The 26,655-nt window shown below is 37.4% G+C and overlaps 1 protein-coding gene across 1 annotated transcript in view; it reads right to left on the bottom strand.

Moving 5' to 3' along the window:
* LOC124360850 overlaps positions 1-26,655 on the bottom strand; it is a 125,746-nt gene that overhangs the window by 65,436 nt on the left and 33,655 nt on the right. Inside the window, exons 4-7 of the mRNA XM_046814799.1 lie at positions 22,185-22,348; positions 10,705-10,877; positions 4,107-4,293; positions 1,061-1,451 (exon numbers count right to left, since the gene is read on the bottom strand). Of these exons, the coding sequence (XP_046670755.1) occupies positions 1,061-1,451; positions 4,107-4,293; positions 10,705-10,877; positions 22,185-22,348 (915 nt within the window). The remainder of the gene's footprint in view (positions 1-1,060; positions 1,452-4,106; positions 4,294-10,704; positions 10,878-22,184; positions 22,349-26,655) is intronic.

Below are 26,655 nucleotides of genomic sequence, written 5' to 3'. Positions count from 1 at the left end.
AATCACACATTTGGCGATGTGAATATAAATCTGAGTACCTGCTTGTACCAGCTTGCACAATTCCCACATCTTACTTGCCACACGGAATCACACATTTGGCGATGTGAATATAAATCTGAGTACCTGCTTGTACCAGCTTGCACAATTCCCACATCTTACTTGCCACACGGAATCACACATTTGGCGATGTGAATATAAATCTGAGTACCTGCTTGTACCAGCTTGCACAATTCCCACATCTTACTTGCCACACGGAATCACACATTTGGCGATGTGAATATAAATCTGAGTACCTGCTTGTACCAGCTTGCACAATTCCCACATCTTACTTGCCACACGGAATCACACATTTGGCGATGTGAATATAAATCTGAGTACCTGCTTGTACCAGCTTGCACAATTCCCACATCTTACTTGCCACACGGAATCACACATTTGGCGATGTGAATATAAATCTGAGTACCTGCTTGTACCTGCTTTAATGTTACTTCTTGTAAAAGGCCTTTAGTTTGGTAAACTGATTGTTAAATTTGATTAATACTGCATCGTGTAAATCGTTTCTTACTTTATCTGCAAGCATTAATCATATCCCTTTCTTGGATCTAACTTACTCTTTGATTGCATCTCATACCTTAGCTTGTTGAGCTTTTTTAATTCCCTTTATTAAGCCTTATCTCTTTGGCTATGCTGGTTTGTGTTTGGGTCATTTTGGCTATTATTCCTATCATGATTGGCCCTCCCCGGGATTTGAACACGGGATCTCTTAGTTAGAGAGCCGTGACTATATCCACTAGTTTACGGAGGAGGACTTTTCTTTTATTTTGTTTAACTATACGAAAAATAGTTAAATAAGTCATCTGATTGTGCTAGTGCATGGTTCATATTTTTAAGTGTAATAAAACGCGGCTTATGGAGAACGATAAGAATTTAATTTCGAATTTCATTCATACATCTAAATTTTTATTTCACCTATGCCCGTATTCCCAAAAAGACGTTTTTTATGATTATTAAAAAAAGTAATTTTTATTACTAATGTTTATTATCATATTTACATACGTACTCCATGCCTATAGGTTTCCACCGTTTTGGTGGTGGTGTTGGTGCATCTGTTGTCGTGGTTGTAGTAGTTGTCGTGGTTGTTGGAGTTGTGGTTGTTGGAGTTGTCGTGGTTGTTGTAGTTGTGCTTTCAGGTTCAGTAGCTGCAGTTGGGAGGCCTGCGCCAGTTGGTTGCTCGGGAGTTCCTGTTACTTTAACAGTTGTGGTAGTCGCTTCTGTAGTAGTTGTCGTGGTTGTTGTAGTTGTCGTGGTTGTTGTAGTGGTCGTTGTTGTTATGGGGTCTTCGACAGTAATTTCAATCCAGTCGGTCTGTTTCATTCGCCCATTATCGAACTCCACTTCGAACAAATATTTTCCTGGATCCAAGGTTTCACCATATATGCGAAAGGTGCGTTCTGGAAAAATAAAATAGAATTAAGTATTAATAGTGATTGAAAACATCCTGTTGTTATGAGTTTTGTATTATGAATACTATACGGAATTCACCCTTTGAATCCTGAGATCCTGAGATCAGCAATGTATGCTTCAAGCTAACTGCTACTGAACTGCACTAGTAATAACGAGATCACGTGACTTGCATGGAGGCGATCGTACGCAACATCGTCCATTGTAATGTTATATTTATTGATCAGTCTTATTTCAATTAAATCAAGTTTTATTTGGTTTCAGATACAACATCTAACAACTACTTTAAGTGGAGATCTAAGTTTATATCTTTGACTATAACCGTGAGTTAGTCAAAATACTTGTAACCCAAGAATTGAAAACTTTATACTGTGAACCTTACGAGTTTGCGTCCTAACTCACCCGTCGCTCTTCAACTGTTTATTTACTTGGATTACATCCGGCCTGCATATTAGTGTCCATAGTATTTCTCTCTTAAATACATTTTTATTTGTTAATAGTTTAAAGATTATAGGTTTTAATTCTTAATCAATTAACTTTAAAATTCGTAGCTGTCAGTTTGTTGTTATTAATTTACCTTAAAGCGTGAAATGATTCAATTGTTATATTGTTGTTCAATTTTAAAGCTTATTTATCTATTTTTTATTTATTTTACTAATATTGTTTACTCTTACTTGAATTATTTTTTGTAAAGATTTTTCAGCATTTGGTGGGATCAGAGTTTTTAGGGAAAGGGAGAAAAACACATCTATGCACACAGGTCGCCAGACTCTCCCACAAAAGACGTGAACTACCCACTAAAAGCCTCACCTATCCTGCAAGATCCTAACCGGAAACCATTTGTCACATTACTTCCGGTTGGATCTTATTTTAACCTAAGCCCTGAGGCTCACGCCGATCTGACCTTCGAAGAACTAAGGTCTAGACCGCGTGACGATGTCCGCGGAGGATAGTCCCACAAAAGACGTGAACTACCCACTAAAAGCCTCACCTATCCTGCAAGATCCTAACCGGAAACCATTTGTCACATTACTTCCGGTTGGATCTTATTTTAACCTAAGCCCTGAGGCTCACGCCGATCTGACCTTCGAAGAACTAAGGTCTAGACCGCGTGACGATGTCCGCGGAGGATAGTCCCACAAAAGACGTGAACTACCCACTAAAAGCCTCACCTATCCTGCAAGATCCTAACCGGAAACCATTTGTCACATTACTTCCGGTTGGATCTTATTTTAACCTAAGCCCTGAGGCTCACGCCGATCTGACCTTCGAAGAACTAAGGTCTAGACCGCGTGACGATGTCCGCGGAGGATAGCCCCACAAAAGACGTGAACTACCCACTAAAAGCCCCACCTATCCTGCAAGATCCTAACCGGAAACCATTTGTCCCATTACTTCCGGTTGGATCTTATTTTAACCTAAGCCCTGAGGCTCACGCCGATCTGACCTTCGAAGAACTAAGGTCTAGACCGCGTGACGATGTCCGCGGAGGATAGCCCCACAAAAGACGTGAACTACCCACTAAAAGCCTCACCTATCCTGCAAGATCCTAACCGGAAACCATTTGTCACATTACTTCCGGTTGGATCTTATTTTAACCTAAGCCCTGAGGCTCACGCCGATCTGACCTTCGAAGAACTAAGGTCTAGACCGCGTGACGATGTCCGCGGAGGATAGCCCCACTAAAGACGTGAACTACCCACTAAAAGCCTCACCTATCCTGCAAGATCCTAACCGGAAACCATTTGTCACATTACTTCCGGTTGGATCTTATTTTAACCTAAGCCCTGAGGCTCACGCCGATCTGACCTTCGAAGAACTAAGGACTAGACCGCGTGACGATGTCCGCGGAGGATAGTCCCACAAAAGACGTGAACTACCCACTAAAAGCCTCACCTATCCTGCAAGATCCTAACCGGAAACCATTTGTCACATTACTTCCGGTTGGATCTTATTTTAACCTAAGCCCTGAGGCTCACGCCGATCTGACCTTCGAAGAACTAAGGTCTAGACCGCGTGACGATGTCCGCGGAGGATAGTCCCACAAAAGACGTGAACTACCCACTAAAAGCCTCACCTATCCTGCAAGATCCTAACCGGAAACCATTTGTCACATTAATTCCGGTTGGATCTTATTTTAACCTAAGCCCTGAGGCTCACGCCGATCTGACCTTCGAAGAACTAAGGTCTAGACTGCGTGACGATGTCCGCGGAGGATGTCCTGGAAGAAGTGTAACACACAGGCCTACAGTTCCTGATCCTCCAATATCTCTTGAAAACCCAAGTCTACCGATAAAGCACCAACAGTGCTTTCCCACCACGACCAGCGGAGGAAAATGTGTTCGTCCTGGAAGACCCAGGCAATATAAGCAGTGCGGTGATGCAGTGGGGTTTCCCATACAAAATAAATAAGGCCGGAGGTACTCATGTCTACTCTGGATATTTGAGTGCGTTAGTAGTCCACCTCACAGTGTCACCGTTCCACCCAAGGGTGGACCTGCAGGATGAGCCTTGCAGACCATCGTCCCCGGAATTCATTTTCCCACACCTTCTGCCATTTCTGATAGGTGAATATTTGGTCTTCCGATCGTATATCCGGGTTCGAGTCCCGGTGGAGCAAGTATATAAAGATATCGAATCGTTACCTTTGACCGATTTCGATGCACAGGGTTTGTAAGAAGGATCTTCTACTAAGCATTTCCAAGTGTACGTCCCACCGGTATCACCGCCTTTCGTCTCGATCACCTTATCTTCATCATAGCGCTTTGAAATATTTTTCGCCCCATTTATTGCAAATTTTGCTGAGGGTGGTGTAAAGAACTTCGAGTAGCACTGAAACAGAAAAATTCAAACAATATAAAGTTGAAGTAAAAACCATAATCTTTTCAAATTATAAAATTAAGAAAGCTTTTGATTATTTACTGCATTTTAAAATTCCATTACACAGGCTTAAGCATGTGCGTAATGGCGAGTGACCGCACATTTTAAAGAAATTTGAAAATCACATACACAAATAAAAACATACGATATATTAAATTTACCAGTAGAGTAAACTGCAAAAGTTTTTTATAAATAAATTATCTAAGGAAGCGATGGGACAGGTAGTATACCGGTAACTAACTAATAATTTTCCAAATTTGAGTAGAGTCACTACTTAAATGTCGTATTTTTCTTTCACATAAATTATATTTTCTGTTTTGATATCATGTTTTATAGTTTTTCAAAAGGAATAAAAATAATGTTTAAACCTTGATCATAAGGACATAACATATTTAAACATTTTGTAAAATATACACAGCTGCTAAAGTGAGGTTTCTACGTGTTCTTGTATTATTTATTATGACTCTCAACTTAAAAACAAAACATTAAACATATTTTTATAAACTTAACAACAAAACATCAAACTTATCGTAGCGTCTGGATGTATAAATCCACAGTACTTCACACAATTTAATATTTTCCAACATCACATCGGACTTGTGGATAATTTTCTGTGTACTTGAGATAAAAGGCATATTGCATACGTCGGCCACTACACGTCTGATGAAGAAGTGATTGTGCACAATATATAGCAATGTTCTGAGAATTTGTATACGAAGTCCTCAAATAATTTTCATAATAAACATGACTCCACAATTGTGAGTTATTTTTGTAAATCCAATTTGATTTGCGAACCATATCTTTTATAAGATCATAAATTCTTTGTATAAAATTTGTTATTGACATTGGAAGGTTTGAAAGGATATTGGATATTTTGCCGTCGTCATATGTTACAATAAAGTACATCGCAACTTTTCGAGGATTGGAATCCATCCTCTTCGTCAGAAGAAAGTTAGTACATAAAACTACAACGTGTGGCAATGGACTGCTATTAATAAAAATAAAAAGTAAGAAAGAGAAAGAATATAAATTATACATACCCAAAAACTGCTTAGAGTCTAGACAGATAAAATGGACACATGCGTTGTCACTGCACAGGATGCAAACCACGAGCACGTGAAGTCAAGATTATTAAAAGACGTCACACCAGCGTGGGCAAAAGTGGGACACTAACAAGAAAATCAGTGTCGGCACTTCCTGCGGCATCGTGCCTAGTATTCTGACACAACGAGACAGGAAGGCGATAATCGGGAGGGGAAAGGTATGGCAGCGTACATTACACCTCCAGCCCTACGTTTTGCTCCTAGACATATTGTCATAGTGTGTGTTCACGAAATTTGTTGGACGAGGTTTGTTTCATTTTCAAATCTTTTTAGGGTTTCTAGTTAGTTATGTTTCAATATCAGCATCCAAGGTGGCCAAAACGTAACGGAAGGTCGACTTAGTGATTGCTCTGCTAATTTTATGTACTACACGAAAGTCTCAATAAGTTTGCAATGAAAGAAATTCTCCCCGCGGTGTATAATGTTGGTCCGTCCTATTCCATGTGATAATTTTCAAATCAGCCATGTTTAAACAATTTTATGCTTTTACACTAGTCCCTTTTTCGTATTCCCTTTACGTTTTTTAATTCTCACCTCATTTGCAGGTCTGACAGGGTCAGGGGCGGAATATGTGCTCTGGTCAGTGATTCTTTTTCTTTTACCGTTATGGAAAAGCAGGTTATCTCTCACCTGAACTCAGAACTTAATTTTGAATCCGTTACCATTCACATAGTTGAATTAAACACCACTATCATCACCATTTACAGATCCCCCAGGGCGATTGTTTATTGTTTTTAAAATGTTTTGAGGAATCGCTTAGAATCCTACATAAACCTGATATAAGGATATTTGTCTGTGGGGATTTCAATATTCATTTTGATAGGCAATATGATAGTCAGTTTTTACTATTTTCAGACATTTTTCAAAGTTTTTCAATTATAGCTCAGATTTCATCAGTGACCCGCCCATCACCAACAGGAGTTTCATGCATCGATGATATTTTAACTAACATCGAGTCTGACCATGTGACATGTGACAGCTAAGGTAGTCCCTTCCTGTTTGTCCGATCACGAAGCACAGCTTGTTACAGCCGTAATTCAGCCAATTACATCCAAGGGGTGTAACTCTGCCCCTTACCGAGTTTTCTCTATGTTCTTTATGAACTTTTAGATTCAGTTGATTGGGATAATATTTCCTTATACGAGGACATAAATGACCAATACTCGTTATTCCTGTTAACTAACATCCTGCTTTAACCAGGCCCTTCCTTTAGTCACATCGGAGCGTAAAAAAGTAAAAGGCCTGGTTGGTTGACAGGAGAAGTTCTCTTGGCCAGAGAACGTCTCAAGGACCTGTACGTGTACATTCTGCAGCGTGACTTTCCTTCTGAACAGCATAGTATATTGTATAAGGTCAATAAAAGAAACTACAAGTTACTAATTTAATCTCTGAAAACATCTCAGATCGCAAGCCGTCTGAATAAGAGTAAGAAGTTGCCAAAACTGTATGGAACATAGTGTCTGGGAAATCAAACAGCTAGGAAAAGACATATTCATGAGCTACAAGATAATGGAGCTGCAGTCTCTGACCCACGTCAAATCGCTGAAATGTTTTACAATATTTGTATGAGTGCCCCACTAGCTGCAACCATAAACGGAACAAATAGTTGCACTAACAGCTCTTCTAAAATACACCACTGTCCATCAAGTTTCTTCATAGCGCCAACAACTCTTCTTGAAATGTGCAATAATATTTCACCTTTGAAAACCAGTTCAACACCTGACGTTTTTGGAATGAGTCCTCCAGTAATTAGACGGGTTCTTCACCCTTAAGCTCTCCTTTAACTCAATTGTTCAACAACTCAGTTCTTCCGAGGAGGTTTCCGTCGGATATGAAGCTCTCTAAGGTCATTCCGGTTTTCAAGAAAGGCAGTAGGTCTTCGCCTCAACAGTATCGTCCCATATCAATTTTACCAACCATCAGTAAAGTCTTTGAACGTCTGATTCATGTTAGACTAACAGACTTTCTAATCAGAAATTCCATTCTGAGTGACACTCAATTTGGATTTGCTCCTTCTAAATTCACCATCGATGCTATTGCCCAATTTTCCAAATATGTCCACTCATCTTAACAATCAGAATCACATAGCTGGTGTTTTTCGCGCCCTCACGAGAGCGTTCGATACAGTTAACCATGTGAAACTCCTTAATAAGCTTGAACTCTACGGCATCAGAGGTTGTCTCCTGCTGTGGTTCAGGTCCTACCTTTCACATCGTTACCAGAGTGTTCAGGTTACCAACTCCTTTGGTACGGCACAGTCAGATGTCGTTGAGGTCTCGATGGATGTTTCTCAAGGTTCTATCTTGGGACCTCTTCTCTTTGCCTTGTATGTAAACGACTTAAGCTTTTATGTCCCCCAAGCTCGCGTCACTCAATATGCTGATGACACCACGGTCATTGTTCGGGTACACTCTTAAATAGCGTTAAATCTTCAATTAAACTCTACAATCGAAAAAATGAACTCTTGGTTCATTCGCAACAATTTATTTCTCAAAGTTGACAAAACATCCATTCTTCACTTTCGATCTCTAAGGGTTTCGTTGCTTTAGACGAGGTTGACATCATTGAGGTTGTTTTAGTATGTTTCTTGGACGTTTATCTGGATGCTGGTTTTTCTTGGCGTCAGCATGTAGAAGCCCTCTGCTCTAAGCTTAACTCTGTATTGTTTTCCTTAAGGTGTCTTTCTTTCCAATTTCCTGAAAAGTAGTGCCCTGAAAATGGTATTTGATGGTTACTTTTCCTCTGTGATGTCATATGGCATAGTGTAATGGGGAACTGCTTCATCTTCTCTGTTACAAAGAGTATTCAAATTACAAAAGAGGGCTATTCGTTTGGTGTTTGGGTTGAGGGGCCTGGAGAGCTGTAGGCAAGTGATTCACCAAAAACGTATACTAACCCTCCCCTCCATTTTTTTTATTCCATTTCAATTTACACTTTTAAACACATTACCGATTTTCCTACCCACAATCATATATATCCCACCAGAAATAAAAATAGTTTAACTGTACCCCACCATAGTAATAGTATGTTCCGTAAATCAATAGAATATTTAGGACCTACAATTTATAATGGATTGCCAGATTATTTAAAAGCCAGCACTTCGCTTCCATCTTTCAAAAACAAGCTAAAAGACTTTCTTGTAAAAAACTGTTTTACTCACTCTCTGAATTTTTGTGCCCCACCCAACCGTACAAGTAAAAATATCAGTAGGTATTACTGTTGTTCAATATATTTCTTAATTTGTAGTTTTACCAGATGTAACAATAACTTTAAGAAGAATATTTTTAGTATTTAGTTATTTATACATATTGACCATTCTCGATACATGTTAATGTCAATGAGAAATAAATGATTTTCATTTGATTTGATTCACATTTAATGCTCTTTTGTTTTATTTATTTATTCCAAATTAAAAGAACATTTTGTACTGCAAACACAGTTTTTTGAGTTCTGTGTGCCATTTTTTGGTGTTTGGGTCCGAGAATTGGTCTAGGACTGTTTTTGTTCTAAGAGCGGTTGTAATATTATATTTTCTGCCTACTCTTCTATATTGACATGTGTATGTAAATGTTTTTAGTTTTTATTTTTCGACTCGTGAGTTTTTCTATTGTTTCTTTTGTACCTATTTATGACAGACTGAGTGTATCTATTTTTAAAAGATTCGATTCAACGTTTTTGTTTCATTCTTTTAATCTACCTTTGTCTGAGCACAAGGTCTTTATTCTGACAAAAAATAGTATGCGGTTCCTTCTTTGACAGATTCTTGATGGTTAAATTAAAAATATATTGGCCCGTATGTATTTCCTTATGATAAACTGTTGTCATAAGGACGTCCCTATATTTTACTACACACAAAAAGGAAATTTACTCCTGCCTTCTATTTCCATAGGGAGGCGAATAGGAGGAGAAATGATGTGTATGTAGGTCAGAAATGCATTACGTTTAGGGTCTCCATGAGGGAAGACGACGAAATTATCATCCCAGTACATCCACCAGATCTGAATTGAACTGAGTTGAAGCCAGGGCTTTTTGCCAAGATCTTCCACATGAGCATATTGACTATGTTTGCGCCAAAGTCTTTTCAGGAATATTTGTCTAAAATCTTTAGCCAAATACTGCACGATTCAGGTACTGATTAAGGCGTACTGCGGCTTGATTTACACCCATCTAGCCTACGGAGAGGTCCTTTGGAGAGCTTGCGCAAACACTCAGTTTCAAAGAGCATTCAGACTCCAAAAAAAACGATTCGAATAATCGTCAAAATCGAATTTAGAGAGTCGTGCAGGGAAGCTCTTCAAGAAATTGCAACTCTTCACATTGCATTTTGGAATAAACATTGTTTAGTATAAGTAAATGCGCCTTAACCAGAGTCTGAGACATACACATGTATGACACACAAGGTAGAGCAAACGGTCGAACCGGGGGAGACAGAAAGGTGGTTTATGAAGGTAAGCGGAATCCCTGTTTGTACTCCAAGCAGTTTTGGAGTATATAATTTCTTTTATTTCTCTTTTTCTCTCTATTTCTAAAGGCAGTCCATCACCGCACGATGTTTTTTTATGTACTAACTTTCTGCTCACCTGACGAAGAGGTTAGAGTCATTCCTCTAAATTTGGGTTATAACGTTTTATGACATATAACGATGGAAAATGTCCAAGTTCTACTATCGTTTAGACCATTATTGTTGAATACAATTTTAGGAAAGCATTTTCAATTATTTTGACTATAATTGGCAGGATTTAAATTTAGAAGCATTCGGACAGTGATGACGTCTTATTATTACAATCAATAACGAATACATCTTTCTTGGGCCCGGAGGACCAAAATAATTCGTGGCCCCTAAAAAACATGTTTTTGAGTCTTGTGAAAATTTTTGTACCACAAGCTGAAGAAAAGGGTGGAATTCGTAATTCTCATAAAGGACATTTTTATTTGATGTTAAGCATTTGGAAATGGTTTGTTCTTATGATAAGCACAATAAAATAAAAAAAAAACAATAAAATAAAATATATAGTATAATAAAACAGAAAGATAAAAAAATATTTAGCCTTGAGGCCCCTTTGGATCTGAGAACTGTAAGTTTGGACCTTTTGGCTTACAACCTCTGGACCTCTATGACCTCTGTGACCTTTCTTCCACACCGATTACAATATTTTTTCTGCATCAGTCACTGTGCATGAAACAAATTCGCTTAACAAAACATATTGTCAAAACAGTTTGTTGTAGAGTAAGTACAAAGCATTATGAAATACACACTTACGTATCCATAGCCTTTGGCGGGAGTGTTTTTAAATTTTACCGTGCCTACCATGATCATATATAAATTATCTGGGATAGTATTTGCTGGTACAAGACATTTCATTTCTGATGCACACCCGGTGTAGACACTGTGTTTAAAATTAATAGCCTCATGAATGAAAGGCAGGTCGGAAACTAGAACAAGAAAATTACATCACATATACATGTATGTATCATAACATCTCTTGAACGTAAGGATCTAACTCTACTGTTACATTCGGGTATGTACAAATGTCATAAATACTTCATGCTGATAAAGAGGGTGAACCAATACACCCAAGTGCAATCATTGAGGCAAAACTGTGATAAGTATGAATACTCTTGTGTTCGTGTGTATGTGACTGAACTCCTCCTAAGCTACTGGACCGATTTTGATGAAAGTTTTTGTGTTTTCAGTGGAATTAGAGAATGGTTTAGATTCACAATTTGGTCCACTGGAAAATGTTTTATTAATTAATTAATTTTTAATTTCTAAGTAGTTGTTGATTTTAGAATGTTTTACCTTCGATTCGGCAGACTGCGTTGCGACACGTAATACAAAGCGAACTGATACTTGATTAGTGCAGATTGCATAGACGAAGTTTGTACATAAGGTAATCGAATTTGGTTAGATCGAAGGTAAATTAAAAAAGCCGAAAGAAGACGCTTTATGATAGAAATTGGGTTTCATTGATACATTTTCTTGATCGGAGCACAAAGCAAACTTCACAATAATACTGGAAATATCTTAGACAGAAAATTAATTTTAACACACGAATTTGATTCTTTATAACCAAATTAGTTTATTGACATTCATCTATATAAAGTAATTGTACTGAATAACTTATAATCACCTAGCAAAAACCACGAAAGACAGATGCAGGAAATATGGTTCATACCTTCATAATACGCCTAAGAGCCTCACGAAGGAACGACTACCAGTTATCTCAGGAATGTTTAGAATGTGATATAAAAAGAATACGTGATATAGTGTACTGTTTTTCAACAGGAAAATTCGTGCGAAGACGCGGACAACTGCTAGTTTTAATATATTTCTTGAATTAGGGTGAAATTAGAATTAATTAAACACAGTTAACTTTGATTACGTGCAATTCTATTGGCGTATGAGGAGATAAGAACGGCGTACAAAACTAAAGTAGAACCATTAAAATAAAAACGTATTAAAAATCAATTATCAAGGCAGCTCTGAGCAAAGGCACCCTGCTTTATTTAACCTGCCCTGGTTTAGACTAACAGGCCAGGCAGAAAGATTATACTGAATATTATAAAACATTCAGGCCCGGCGACAGGGGGGGGGCAAGGGGGGCAAATGCATAGGGGCCCGGTGGCCACAGGGAGGCCCGGCCGACTAAAATATGTATTTTTATTTTTTTTTATCATTGCCTAAATCCCCATTACCATAGGCCCAGGGCCATGTGCGGTGAAAAATATTCAGGAAATAACATGCAATGTTAATTTAAACTACTTTCTTTGCTCCGATTTAAAACCAATAAAATTGTAAACACTGAGGTGGCGCGAACCGTTGTGGTTGTGGCTGTCAGACCGTCGGGGCCCCGGGGTCCCGCTCATCGCCCAGACGCCGAAGGCAGTGACTTCTTCTCCACCCCCTCCCCCTCCCGGGCCCCTCCCCTCCTTGCTCACTACAAGTTGCAACCTGAGCGTCGGGATGACAGTTGATACCGACCACGATAATAATAAACTAATGTTTCTTTCAATCTTGCATTTCTATGCTGGTTGCTGGTGGTAATGGTTTTATTAAGTTATCGTGATTGGTTGTTTTCGTTTACACTTCTAGTTTTAGTTTTGTTGTCGTGCTTAATTAGGTTTGTTGTTGTTGTTGTTGTTGTAAGGAGATTGAGATTGATTTTAACCGTGAATTAAAGAAACATACAGGTGAGTTTTAGTACAATATTTTTATCATTTAATTTTAGAAAATAAGTTCCAAATTTCCGAAAAAATTAAAAAAACTGAATAAATTTGTACCATGGATCCCACATTTGATTGCGGGCCCTGTTACCAGATCAGGCTCAGGGCCCGCTCCTTCTGTTCACTCTTGTCATGCTGTAGGGCATAATTAAAACATGAGATTTTTTAATTTTAATGTAACGCAGATTTTTATTTTAACTGATGATTATAATATAAACATAATAAAATAAAAAATTGTAAATATATAAAATTAGGGACAGAGCCGGGGGCCCCCAGGGGGCCCAGGCCTGGGGACCAGGGTCCCACTCCGGTCCACCAGCACAACCCATGTGGACATGGACCATGATTTTTACCCTCATTATAAATTTGAATTATACAGTAATCATTTCATAAAATATAAATTAGGCTACAGTTAAACTCCCGATTATCCAAGGGCTGGTTAACCTTTAATAAGACGATCAACAAGGTTCCATAACAGCAAAAAATACAAATAAACTTAATTATTACTGGGCTGCTGCAAAATTTGAGACGTTGTAATATCGTCTTATAAAACGTACACTCCTATGTAATAAGACGTGAAATTATAAATGTTACTGACGTTACTGTGTATCTAAATCTAAACTAAAACACATATGAGGAGTAGGATGGTTAAAAATTAAAAAAAACAACACATAAATTCGGTTTAGCTACTGCTACTGAACGTCGTTTTTAAAAGTTTCAATTAATCAAGAGTTTTATCCTATTAAACTCAGAGAGAAACGACGGCTCATCGCTCACTACTTTATGTGGTTGTTCACATGGCTTGTATGCAGTATGCAACTGTTAGCACGCCATAGAAAATATTATTCAATGACGACCATAGTTTGGTATTGTTTTTCGTGGTTGGCTCGTTGGGCTGATATAATTGGTTGTTATGACAACCAACTGTGAGGCGACGCATCGCATCACTAGTTGCGCAGTTTACGAGAGGGAATGGGGAGTGAGGACAGGATTTAAACCATGAGAGAGAAACAGGAAGTAAACCCCCAATATGTTGGCAAGACAGGTAAACATAGTAGATCTCGGCTGGGTGAACGTCTTAAAAAACTTGACCTTGGAAATCTGAAGTGAGAGCGCAGCAAGCGATACAGTATCCGAAAATAGCTCAATGACTTCGATCACATCCCCTCACGTGTCCTGTGATTGCACCTGTCGGTTTTTGATTAGTTTAAGCCCAGTTTGAGATACATTACTACTACTTTAAATACGCAGTGTAGCGTTTGATAATTTACATTCCGTATTAATTTTAGCAACTGCTCGGTTTAGGCCCTAGTAATCAATACTAATTTTTAATTGTCTAATAGTGTTATAGTGATCAATTTGATACATTTTTAAAATTTGTATTTTGCATATTTAGGTTCTAAAACATTCTATTTCAAATATTATTTTATGATCATGCCAACATCAATTTATATTCTTGACTAATCCAAGATATTTTTTTTAGGTCCATTCACAGTATTTATTTTTTATCATCATTTCGCATAAAAAACACCGTGTTATATCTCAAAATGGACACTTACAAACATAAATCTGGTGCTCAAAAACGTAAAGAAAGGCAAAAGAAAATTGAAAGTTCAAATAAAGGATCCAGGACATTATTTGACGTTGGAATCAAAGTAGACGTAGCTACAACTAGTTCTAAACAGCGGCCCTAACGACCCTGGCGCCCGCCAGGGAGAAAACTTTGCGAAGTTTCTCACAGTTTTTCATGAACACCCTAATACTGAAGACAGCGAAGATCTTGAAAGCTGTATAGGCCTAATGCTGATGAAGGAGAAACAATGGTAAGATAGTCTTTTACCTCAGAACCTGATCCTAAAGATGATATGGGTTTTTGGAAGATCACAATCGTGACATTCTAAATGCTAATGTAGATTCGGGGTTAGGAAACATAATATTACCAGTTGCAGATTTGGGAGCTTCTGAAAAACAAGGTTGGTGGTGACTGACAAGTGTGATTGAGACTTTAGTGAAAATGGGTCCATCTTTGATGCCTGTCAGATCTGCCAAGTGATGGAAAAAGAGCGTTTCCAAAAAAATAAAAAATAAACGGTTCTTTTTTTCAAAAAGGCCGAAAAAAAAAAAACCCGGGGAAAAAAGGAGAGCGTCAGAAGAGATTGGCTTGTATGGAGTGAGACTGCTGAGTCCTTATTTTGTTTTCCATGTAGACTTTTCAATAATAATAGTGGGGGTGAAAAACACGATTCAAATAAGTCAGTTTTGTTAAGTAACGATGGAATGGAAAAAAAGGAATAAATGGATGGCGGGAAAGCTTTACAACAAGCTTACCTTTGCATGAAAACCAGCGCTTCCCACAAAAATTGCTACATCCATGGAGAGAGTTAGAAAGGAGGTCTAAAGTGATGGATCAGACATACATTCTCAACTCGACTCAGAAACTGGGCTTCAAGAACCAAATATTGGAGCGGATATATTTCAAAGATTGCTCTTCACGTGGTCATGTTCCTTGGAGAGCGAGGATTAGCTCTCAGAGGGACCTCCTATGAAAAAATTGGGGATCCCAACAATGGAAACTTTCTGGGTCTGATAGAGCTGTTAGCGGAAATATGACCCTTTACTAAGAGAACATATTGCAAAAGTAAAAAAAGGCCCAAGAAGAGGGAAAAACGTCGTTCAAGCTCATTATCTGTCTAAAGACTCTCAAAATGAATTCATTCAAGTTTGTGGGGAAAGAGTTCGACGAGAAGGTATTGGGAAGAAAGGAAGAAATCAAAATATTATGCTATTATTGCTGACTCTAACACCACGATGCCTCACATACTGAAGCAAACAACAACGTTGATCTTGAGATATCTCCTTTCTTAGATTGTGAATCAGAATTTAAAATTTGCGAACGATTTTTAAATTTTTGTTGACTGTAACAAAAAAACTGGAATGGATGTGGCTAAGTTGATTATTACGAGCTCAACAAACACTCAATTCCGTTGAAGGAATGCAGAGGCCAGGGGTCACGACAATGGATCCAATATGGCTGGAAATATACAAAGGTGCCCAAGCCATCATAATGGAGACCAACAATTTGGCTTTTTATAATAACTGTGCCGCACATAGCCTCAACCTGTGTGGGGTTAATGCTGAGCTGAAATGCTGCGAGGAAGCTACAACATTTTTTGGCATGCTGCAAAAGACGTATAACTTCTTTTCTAGAAGCCCCTCAAAGATGGGTGGAGTACTTAGAAAACAGAATAGGCTCTTCTCTGCACAGTATTTTCTCAAACGAGATGGTCAGACCCGAGTAGATAGTGTGCGCCCTTTCGTAAAGCACTTTGCCTCTCATCATCAATGCCCTCAAAGATTGTAAAGAACTGAATCTATCTGCAGAATGCAAGACAGATCTGAAAGGGCTATTGAAATATCTACAATCCGTTCGAATGTATCATGATGTCGACCAGACAGTATGGCTAAAGGTGCTTGTTGCAATAGACAACAAAAATAGAGTATTACAAGCCCGATCAACAACTCTAGACGTTGAAACAAAAAAATCTGAATGATTTAATAGAGGAACTAAAAAGTACTGAGAGACAGATGGAGCAATCTCTACACTGAGGCCACAGCTTAGTGGCAGGCAACATGGCTGAGAGTGTAGATTGCGAAACTGATTTTAAGGAAAAAAGATTAAGAAAAGAAAGATTTTTCATGACGAAACAAGGGACGGCACGGAACATCAATTAAAAAACGAAGAGGAATCGTTTTTAAGATTGATTCTTCTTCAAGATCTTAGACTCAGTCTTAGGGGTACTGTTCTCAGACGATTCGAGTTTGCTGGAAAAATCAGCAACCTTTTCCAATGTCTTTGGAAATATATTGAGGAAGACGACAGTTTTTATTGAGGCAGACAATGTTTGAGTCTGTGTCAAACATACAAAGAGGATATTGAGATGGAAAAAATTTTATAAATGAATTTAAACATTTGAAATCGATTCATCGCACTATAACTTGGGGGAACAAACTCTTCAAACCATTAAGTCTAATAAACGCTCTAAGGAAGAACAAACGTAGATAGTTTATTCCAATATCACTACAGCGATCCCGGTTGTTCTGTTGCATACTGTATCTGTCAGCCAAGGGAGAGGAGCTATCAGTTTGATGAAAGAATTAAAAGTGCAAATCGTTCTACGATTGACGCAAGACCGCATGAATGACCTGAGTATTCTAGCCATGGAGTCAGATTTGCACGTAGTTTGAAATATGTTCGACATTGATAGAAGACCTTTGCTGGGAAGCGAGCCCGACGGAGTTGTGTTTTTTAGTCATGTTTAATGTTTTAGTGGAGTAACATAGCCCAATGTTTTTCTTTATTAATTTTCAATTTATGTTTTGTACAATGTTCATTAGTGTTTTGTTCATTTAAATTTTTTTTAGTTTTGTTCGTTAAGTGATTGTTCAATGATATTTAGTTTTTGTTTTCATTAGGTTTTTCCAGGAACCTATCATTAAGTTTTGTTTTCTATTTCTAAAAAGGAGAGCGACACGGAGTTGAACTTTAAATTTTAATGATTTTATTCTTTGTTAATTATGTTTTGTCCATTTAGTTCATTAAGTGTTATTTTTTAAGGATGGTGTTTTTGATTTTAATTAAGTTCAGCAGTGAGTTTTGTTTTGTATTGATTTAATACGTAAAAAAATAATCACTACAAAATTATAAACCTCAATTCTTTCCATTGAGGTTTAGCAACATTTTATTTATATAACTTAAATTGAAGTAAATACAGGAAAAATCACGGATTTGGCATAATTTTGAAGAAGTGAATCATTTAACAAATAAGTAAATCAAGTAATGGAGTAGTAAGTTTTGGAATAAAATAATGTTGCTAATGTTAATATAACCAATATGGGAATTTTGTTCTAAACGTTGGGGGGGGTGAATTTTAATGTAATTAGGTTGGTTGCCTGTTGAATCTTTGGGGGGGGGACCCCCGGTCCTTCATGATTGCATAGGGGCCCGAGAATCCTGTCGCCGGGCCTGAAAACATTACACTTGCGAGTTTTGTCTTACTCTAGTTATTAAATACAAACATACACTGTACATACACTAAAGCCTAAATATATTTCATATTTCCAGTGCCAAAACCCCTTATCATATATTATACAATACATTATGTTTAATGTTATTATAATGATTGAAAATTACAAATCAGTACAGCTGTCATTCTTTACCACTAATTATATGAGGGCTGTTTTTTAAGTAAGGGCCGTTTTATTTTTTTAAATAAACGACAATTATTTTTTTCAAAATACATTTATTTTCAGAATCTACATACTTTTTTTTATTTTTCAACATAGTTGCCTTGTTTGTTAAGGCACTTATCATGTCTTAAAACTAAGTTTTGAAATCCCTCTTCAAAGAAATTTGCCGCCTGCTCTGACAACCAGGAGTTCACGGCTGTCTTGACTTCTTCGTCGTCATTGTAGCGCTTCCCGCCAAGATGATTTTTCAAGTACCGAAAAAGGTGGAAATCGCTCGGAGCAAGGTCGGGGCTGTACGGCGGATGATTCAAAACTTCCCAGCCAAAGAGTCAATCATTTCCTGAGCAGCGGTGTGAGGCCTTGCATTGTCGTGGAGGAGCAGAATTCCCTTTGTCAGCATGCCGCGTCTTTTGTTCTGAATGGTGCGTCGGAGACTGGCCAGCGTTGCTCAGTAGGCTTCTGAGTTAATCGTCATTCCTCGCGGCATAAAGTCCACTAGCAAAACACCGCGCCTGTCCCAGAACACAGTTGCCATAACTTTGCGCCGCGACAGTGTTTGCTTGGCTTTGACTTTGACTGGAGATGTTGTGTGCCGCCTTTCCATGGCCTGTTGCTTTGATTCAGGAGTGATATGGGACACCCATGTTTCATCTCCTGTGACAATTCGACTCAACATGTCGTCTTCTCAGTGAGGAGTTTGGGTACCCATCTTGAGCAAAATTTTTTTAAGTTTAGGTTTTCTGACACAATTTTGTACAGTACTGACCTGGATACTTGAGGAAATTCCATAGAGAGAGTGGTTATTGTGAACCGTCGGTCCTCATGAATTTTTGCGTCAGCTGCAGTAATGCGTCAACCCGTGATCACAGATGGCCGGCCTGAGCGATCTTCATTGTGGACATTTTCGCGGCCATCTTTAAATTCTCGGACCCATTTCCGGACTTTACCTTCACTCATTGCCTTGGCACCATAGTACACCTCACAAAGCTGACGGTGAATGTCAGCAGCCGACATGTTTCTTGCAGTCAAAAATCGTATTACTGACCGAATCTCACACGCGGCGGGTGATTCGATAATCTTAAACATTTTAAAGATCCACAGTAATGCATACAGGTTAGCTACAGAGCTGCAACTGACATGAAATTGTTCGCTAGGAATGCCGGGAGGCGGGGCGCACGCTCGTTACGGCAGGAACGCGAACTACTACCTTGTACGGGAGAACGGCCCTTACTTAAACAGCCCTAGTACTCACTTACAACCAAAAACACATCATAGAGAACAAATTATTTTACGTTAAACTATTACACAAATATTTATTCTCTATATCAAAAATTATGATTTGGCTGTAATTATATTCAGCTGACATTTGTATAAATAGTAACAATCAACCATTAATAATGAACATGCAATTTATGTCACTAAAAAGGATTTTGTGTACGTGACAGTCCTGTGAATTGGAGACTGAAACGACTCGTCGCTAAATCTGGTTGCTCTGAAATGGAGATTTACAACATTACGTTGCAGCATTCAAATTAAAATTCAAGTTTTTTTTCTATTTTAAAATCTTAAAAGCTAAATTTAAAAACTAAATTTCCTTCTTTCTTGCACTTTTAGTAATTTCATTCGTTTATAGTTCGGTGTTACATACTTATCGTATTTTAAGTTATAAATATAACGTGTGCAATCATTCTGGGCTTTTTACGATTGATTTGTTAGTGCATTATTTACATCAAAATAAGCTGCAATACCGCAATCAATTATAGGACACAATAAAGCAGAAACAAGTTTCTTTCTTACATTTAAATAGAGTTTAAAACGTAGGCATCTAAATTTTGATAGATCGTTTTAGTGACATAATTAACTTTATTAAACCAAGACAATGTATTACTAAGCTTTATATCTAAGTTAACAACATCTCTTTCAAGTTTAAGAGCATGTTTACCAATTTTTATCGGAGCTATATATTATCTTGCAAAATATTGTTTGGCGGTCTAGCAGATCCAATTAATATAAGTTTACGTTTGGTTATATTTATGTTCAAGCTATCTCTACACTAAAAGTACACAGTCATAAGATCAATATTGAGTAGGTTCGTAATTGTATTATTCAATTTATCTACATCACAATAAATATATAACTGCACATTAACCACGTATACCATAGTATTAATTAACAATATATTATCACTTATTCTATTTATATTTAAAGTAAACAAAAGGGCTGACAAAATAGAGCCTTGTGGAACACCAACAGAATTAATTCTCCAATCAGAGGTTGCTGCACCTTGTGTTTTTACTATTTCCATTCTATCAGACAAATAGGATTCAAATATTCGATGAATACATAGCCAAAATTGCAATATTTCAAAATGGACATTAGCAATAAATGGTTGACACAGTCGAAAGCATAACTGAAATCCTATAACATACGCACAGTTAGACTTCTATTGTCAAAAGATCTTCTAACATCATCGATAACTGTAATTAGTTTGTGTACTGTGACAACTTCTGTAACTTGACTGGCACTTAAACGTTATTTCTATTAACAAATTCATTAGTTAATATATAGTATATTAGTAGTAATCAGTAGTAGTTAATTCATAGTATATATATATATATATATATATATATATATTTATGATTAGATTGTACAGGATTAGCTATTTTAAGCTAAGGCAATATGTTGATTTGTTGTATATTCCTTAGGATAAACACTATTACTAATGAAGTAATTACAAATTACAAATGTGATATAGGCTAGCATATGCTCTATTTCCTTGAAAATCATCTTAAGAAATTTAACTTGAACCCCATTTGGATCAATTGCATTTGAAGAGATTGTGTTCAAAGCAAAATAAATCTGTTCCTCTGAAAATACCCAAAAACAAAACATTTTTTCGCGAAATAAGTAAATCTCTCATAGTACTTAATGAGGTTCAAGTCAACGTTATTTTAAACTCCACATAAATAATCATTCAAATTATGAAGATTAATTCGAGTGGTTTCAATTACGATATCAGTTTGTTTACCAACACTTTGATTTATAATACATTTTTTTATTTGTACCATCAAAAGAAATCAATCTCTCATTCATCAAATTTAAAAAAAAATAGTATCCAGCCAAGGACATGCATGTCTATTTTTATGTATTCTTCTTTCCAGAACATCCTTATTAAATGCAGTACTCTTAAAATTAAATTAAATTATTTTTACCTCATCATCAATAGATCTTTATTCATGCAAATCATTCCATTGCACATTAGCTAGCACATTCGGCTTTAAGCTTTTCAATATTAATATTATATTAATATTCATATTTTGTACAACTATGACTTAACTTTTAGATCTATTTACACATACACCATGTCATGGTAAGATACCCCGAACCACTTTGTCCATGTCATTACAAATAACTATGTCAAACCATGTTTTAGAATGCGGTAAGTGTTTAGTGGGTTGCAAAGTAAAATAGTGAGATTTAAATTATCCACTATGCTTGGTAACTGATTTGCCATAAAATGGTCTACTAGTACTTAGATCTATATAAAAATCACCTAGAACTAAATTATTCTGGCAATTAGGAACTAAATTTGCAATCACAAATAATTCAGCTAATTTCCCCGCATGTTGGGATGATAATATTAATTTCTATTTCAACAATTTATTCATATACCGTGCGTTCCAATTATCCACACTTAAGGGATCTTACCATGAAACCATGGGAGACAGAGAGAGGAAGAGGGAGAGAGAGGGAGGGAGGGAAGAGAGAGAGAGGAGAGAGAGAGAGAGAGAGAGAGAGAGAGAGAGAGAGAGAGAGATTTTAATCTGTGTTTACCATTTCTTTGCCACTCATGCAATCCTACACACACCGTAGCCACGATGAGAAGGGTTGATTTAATATTAATTTTACCATCCTCTTAATGCAGCGTCTGGGATCTGATGCTGTTAGTCGACTTCTAGAATCTAGAAAATGTTTTATTTGTTAACGATAAATACTGACCAGAAATAAGCAATCTCTTTATTGCACGTTATGTAATGAAACCATGGTGTCGAATTCAAGACCTAAAGAGTAGATGAGGTACTTCACGGATGGGTAAATTAAATATATTTACTCATTTTTTTTATATGTGATTAACATCCAAGAGAATAATTGCTACCTAATAAATTAATTATTTTATTTAAATAGTCAAATACTATATCACTTCTGTCAATTTTTACAATTTTACATGGTGAATTATTATCACTGTTCAATACATTTCAAAGTACTTACATTTTAAAATGTAGTATGTAACAACAGGGATATAGTTTTCATTATTCGTACCGATCGGGGCTCCATGTGCAACTTGGTGGCAAATACTTGCGTATTCGAATGACGTTGATATCTCGTTAATTTTGGATGCGTCTAAAACAGCTGCACGTTTGTATGAAGTCGCGCTAAAACAACGTAATAAGGCGATATAAGTTTACTGGCGTACTAAGGAAACAAATATAATATTTCTAAAGTTCTAAATGACATAAGTATTTCTAATTTTAACATTATTGACACAAGTTAGATGTCATTAACTGAAGTTTCCCAAGTTAAGCATTCTTCAAAGACTTAAATAATTGTTCAATTCTATACATATGGATGGTTATATGTCTTTCTACTAGATAATAACACATTCCTTCAGTTTCTGTCGGAAGAAATCTAGATTTCACATGAAATGTCGAAACTGAAGATGCATTGTAGTTTAGATGTTTGATTCGCACAACACTGATGATACTACACATTAACTCTTAATGTTGCATGTGAGTGTAACATTTTCAGAACATTTAGAAAGTTCGTGATCTTTAAACCTTACAAGGAATCAATTGATTCATTTATGAATTGGTTATCAATTGGTTCCAATTATTCCAAAACTGTGTTTGAAAAGACATTCACTTATAACGGTTCAATTGAATACCTCGATAAACTTTAAATAAGCACCATCTTGAAACCATAAAAGATACTGAAAAATAAGTAAGAATAAATATTGCTTTGAATAACTTGAAATTTTAAGAAATGGTATACATTTTTATTAACCTTGTTAAATACTCCAGATAAAAATTTTACTCAAATACGAATGATCGCCATCTTGAGAAGTGTTTATGTTTAAGGCTGGGTAAAGAACTTATTCCATTCAAGGTATTTACAGTTTATGTACCAATTTTGCTCTGAATCTATTAATAACTACGGTAATCATCGTATTCACAATCATTCCCACAATGTTGCATATTATTTAAAACCTTGTAAAAGCGTTGGAACAAACATTTATGTAAATGACTTGAGAACTATAAAACAATTTTATTTAGCGCTATAACCCTACTATAATACTACATTGCATACTAAGTTATATATACCGGGTGTCCCACGAAGAGAATTAAACGTTTGATTTCATATTACTTGTCCATTTATGTACCGAACATTATTAAACTCTACACAATTCATTAAATAGGTTTTAAAAAATATTCTGAGGAAATTTCAGCTCTCTAGCAATTGTTGAAACAACATGGTGGCATTTTGAAAACCTATACTTTAGAAACAGCAAAAAACAGTATTTCTGGTTTTGTAAAATTATTTATTGTCATATTGTAGAGCAATAAAGCATTTCAATCAGAAAATTAGAATATAGCCTATTAAAAAAACCTACAATTACAGTCCACAATTATTCGAACTGTCATCCATCCACAGCGACACACTGATAACAGCACTTAACAAATGAATCGTAAGCTCTTACAAAGAAATTCTGCAATATTAGGAGAAGTTCCTCTTCAATTGATTGTTTTAATTCCTCGTCATTATTGAAGTTACGAGTTTAAACTTGTTCATTTAAGTAACCTCATAGACAGATATCACATACAGTTAAATCTGGGGATCGGGGTGGCCAATCTAAAAAATCACTTCCACGACCAATCCAACGGTCATGAAGGTTGTTGTTTAGTTTAGTATCGCTTGACAGGATTTGCGAAATGAGGAGGAGCGCCAAATGGAAGATTGCTTGATCCATTTCTGGAACCGTAAAATAAGACAAGACTTGTTCATTTAAAACTTGTTCATACATTATTCCCAGTCATTTTACTGTCTGAAATGTCGTTAGATACCACCCCATTACAACTGACAGCTGCCCAAACAGTAATTGCTTTTGATTTGAGTAGAGTCTGTTCAAGAATGTGTGGATTACCGGTGTTGTAACAATGGCAATTATGCCTATGTACAGCATCATTGCGGTAGGAAGTGCACTCGTCTGAAAAACCAATTTGAGTATGCAAATGGATCTAGATCATGAAACTCAATGATACGCCAACAAAATTCTACTCTTCTGTCCGGATAATCTTCAAAAAGATTATAAACTAGGTTAATTTTGTAAAATGTTTTTTTATTTTTCTTAATTATTCTCTGTACTGAAAACTTTGGAACACCAGTATTAAGTTCAACCTTCCTTAATGATTTCGGTTTACGCAGTAGTTATGCCAGTCCGGGTATAACAAACTAGTCTCGGTTGATCTGCCTGGAATCGCAAGACACAAATTTTATTTGATTGAGGGCCCCCAATCCTACGGTGTGAGGCGACTCGTGCCTAAGGGATGCATTGCGCAGGGGTTGTGCGTCGTTAACGAAGCCTTTGGGGGTTGGGCGTCCCCCCAAGCGGAAATAGCCTTACCTGGTCATGCAGGGCTCTAGCTGGTCGGACTTTTTATTTCCTCGGTACTCGTGGGACCTTTTATGGATTCTAATAAACACAAAAAAACGAATCAAGGCCGTAAACCAACTTTTGTACAAAGAAGAGGTACAGGGGTAAGAGAAGAGGTCTTAGATATAACTCTGGCTAGCAACTATATTGCAACTAAAGTTTTAAACTGGAATGTGCTAGATGAAGCATCTGCTTCAGATCATAGGTATATCTCCTTTGACATGAGGTCGTACAAAATAAATGAGACCTATAGAAACCCAAAGAAAACAGATTGGGTAGCTTTCAATGCAGAGTTAAAAAGCAATCTAGTAAGGGAAAATGGGTATCAGGGGCAGGGGGTCGAGGAAATGGCGAACTCTTTGCAAAACGCCATGAAAGAATCGTACCACAAAGCCTGCCCCGTGATAGAAAAAAAGTCAAGGAAAAAAGCATGTTGGTGGAACCAGGGGCTGGAAACCTTGAGGAAAAACCTTCGCAGAGCATATAATACATGCAAACGTGCAGGGAACTGGGATAGGTACTCTGCTGCCCTAACAGAGTACAATAAAGAGGTGAGAAGAGCTAAGAGAAACTCGTGGAGAGTATTGATAAGGTACCTGACTGTGCAAAACTCCAAAAAGCCCTAGCTCGAAGCCCCATAAATGTGGTGGGTACTATACTTAGGGAAGATGGGACTCACACCAAGGATCCTGAGGAGACTCTTCAGTGTTTACTGAATACACACTTCCCAGGACCTTTTCAAACCATAGAAACAGTTGTTAGTGAATAGCGGCGAGAACCTAGAGATAACTCGTCTAAGGAGGACTGGAACTGTGCAAAGACTGTTATAAACTACTTAGGGATAAAACGGGCCCTGGAGTCTTTTAAGCCGTTCAAATCACCGGGTATCGATGGCATTTTCCCTGCTTTACTGCAGGAAAGTGGGGACTTGGTGATACATCTGCTTCTACGACTGTTTAGAACTAGTCTAGCGACACGAGTCATACCCTCATCCTGGAGGACCTCTAGTGTTATACTTATCCCGAAGCCAGGTAAACCCTCCTATGAGGTTGCAAAGGCTTATAGACCAATAAGGTTAACTTCCTTCTTTGTCTAGACCATGGAGAAGGTTCTGGATAGGCATTTAAGGGACACAGTCCTCATCAACCGTCCCTTACATCCAAATCAACATGCCTATCAGAAAGGTAAATCTTGTGAAACAGCCCTACACTGTCTGGTTGGCAAGATTGAGCAAGCTATTGAACAAAAGGAAATAGCTTTAACAGTATTCCTGGATATAGAAGGAGCTTTTGATAATACGAGTACTCACTCTATAGTGTCTAAGCTTACATTCAGGGGTACGGAGAAAACTGTTGTTAGATGGATAAATAACATGCTTAAGAGCAGAAGAGCACAGACATCTCTGTGACACACCCATTCAAGTCAACATTGTTGAAAGGAAGGAATGGTCAAAAGGTGAGCCTGACTACATGAAGAAGCCTCTAACCTGGTACACGGACGGGTCAAAGACTCTGAAGGGTACTGGGGCAGGGGTCTGGGGAGCCAGACCTAGGGTTAACTTAAGCTTTAGCCTAAGTAAACTGGCAACTGTCTTTCAGGCTGAAGTTACAGCCCTTGCAGAATGTGCAAGAGTTAATGTGGAAAGGGGCTACAAAGGCAAAACCATCTACATTAACTCGGACAGCAGGGCTGCTCTGCAGGCCTTGGCCAACCATGACTGTAATTCGAAGACAGTCTGGGAATGCCATAAGGTCATGAAATTGCTGGCGAAAACCAATAAAGTTATTCTAACTTGGGTGCCTGGACATAGAGGAATCACAGGTAATGAAGGGGCAGACAGCTGCGCTAACTTTGGAGCCACCTGTCCTCTTGCCGGTCTTGAACCAACGTGTGGGGTCTCATATAACGTAGCACGTAGATCAGTTACCAAGTGGATGGTTAACAAACACCTACAACATTGGAGAAATACTGAGGGGAATGTACAAGCAAAACGGATGCTCTAGGGACCATCAAGGAACATTGCAGCAGATG

The sequence above is a fragment of the Homalodisca vitripennis genome, chromosome 4 (assembly GCF_021130785.1).
Source record: "Homalodisca vitripennis isolate AUS2020 chromosome 4, UT_GWSS_2.1, whole genome shotgun sequence".
Classification (NCBI taxonomy): domain Eukaryota; kingdom Metazoa; phylum Arthropoda; class Insecta; order Hemiptera; family Cicadellidae; genus Homalodisca; species Homalodisca vitripennis.
The sequence above is the reverse complement of the archived record's forward strand: the minus strand, read 5'-3'. Positions and strand labels throughout refer to the sequence as shown.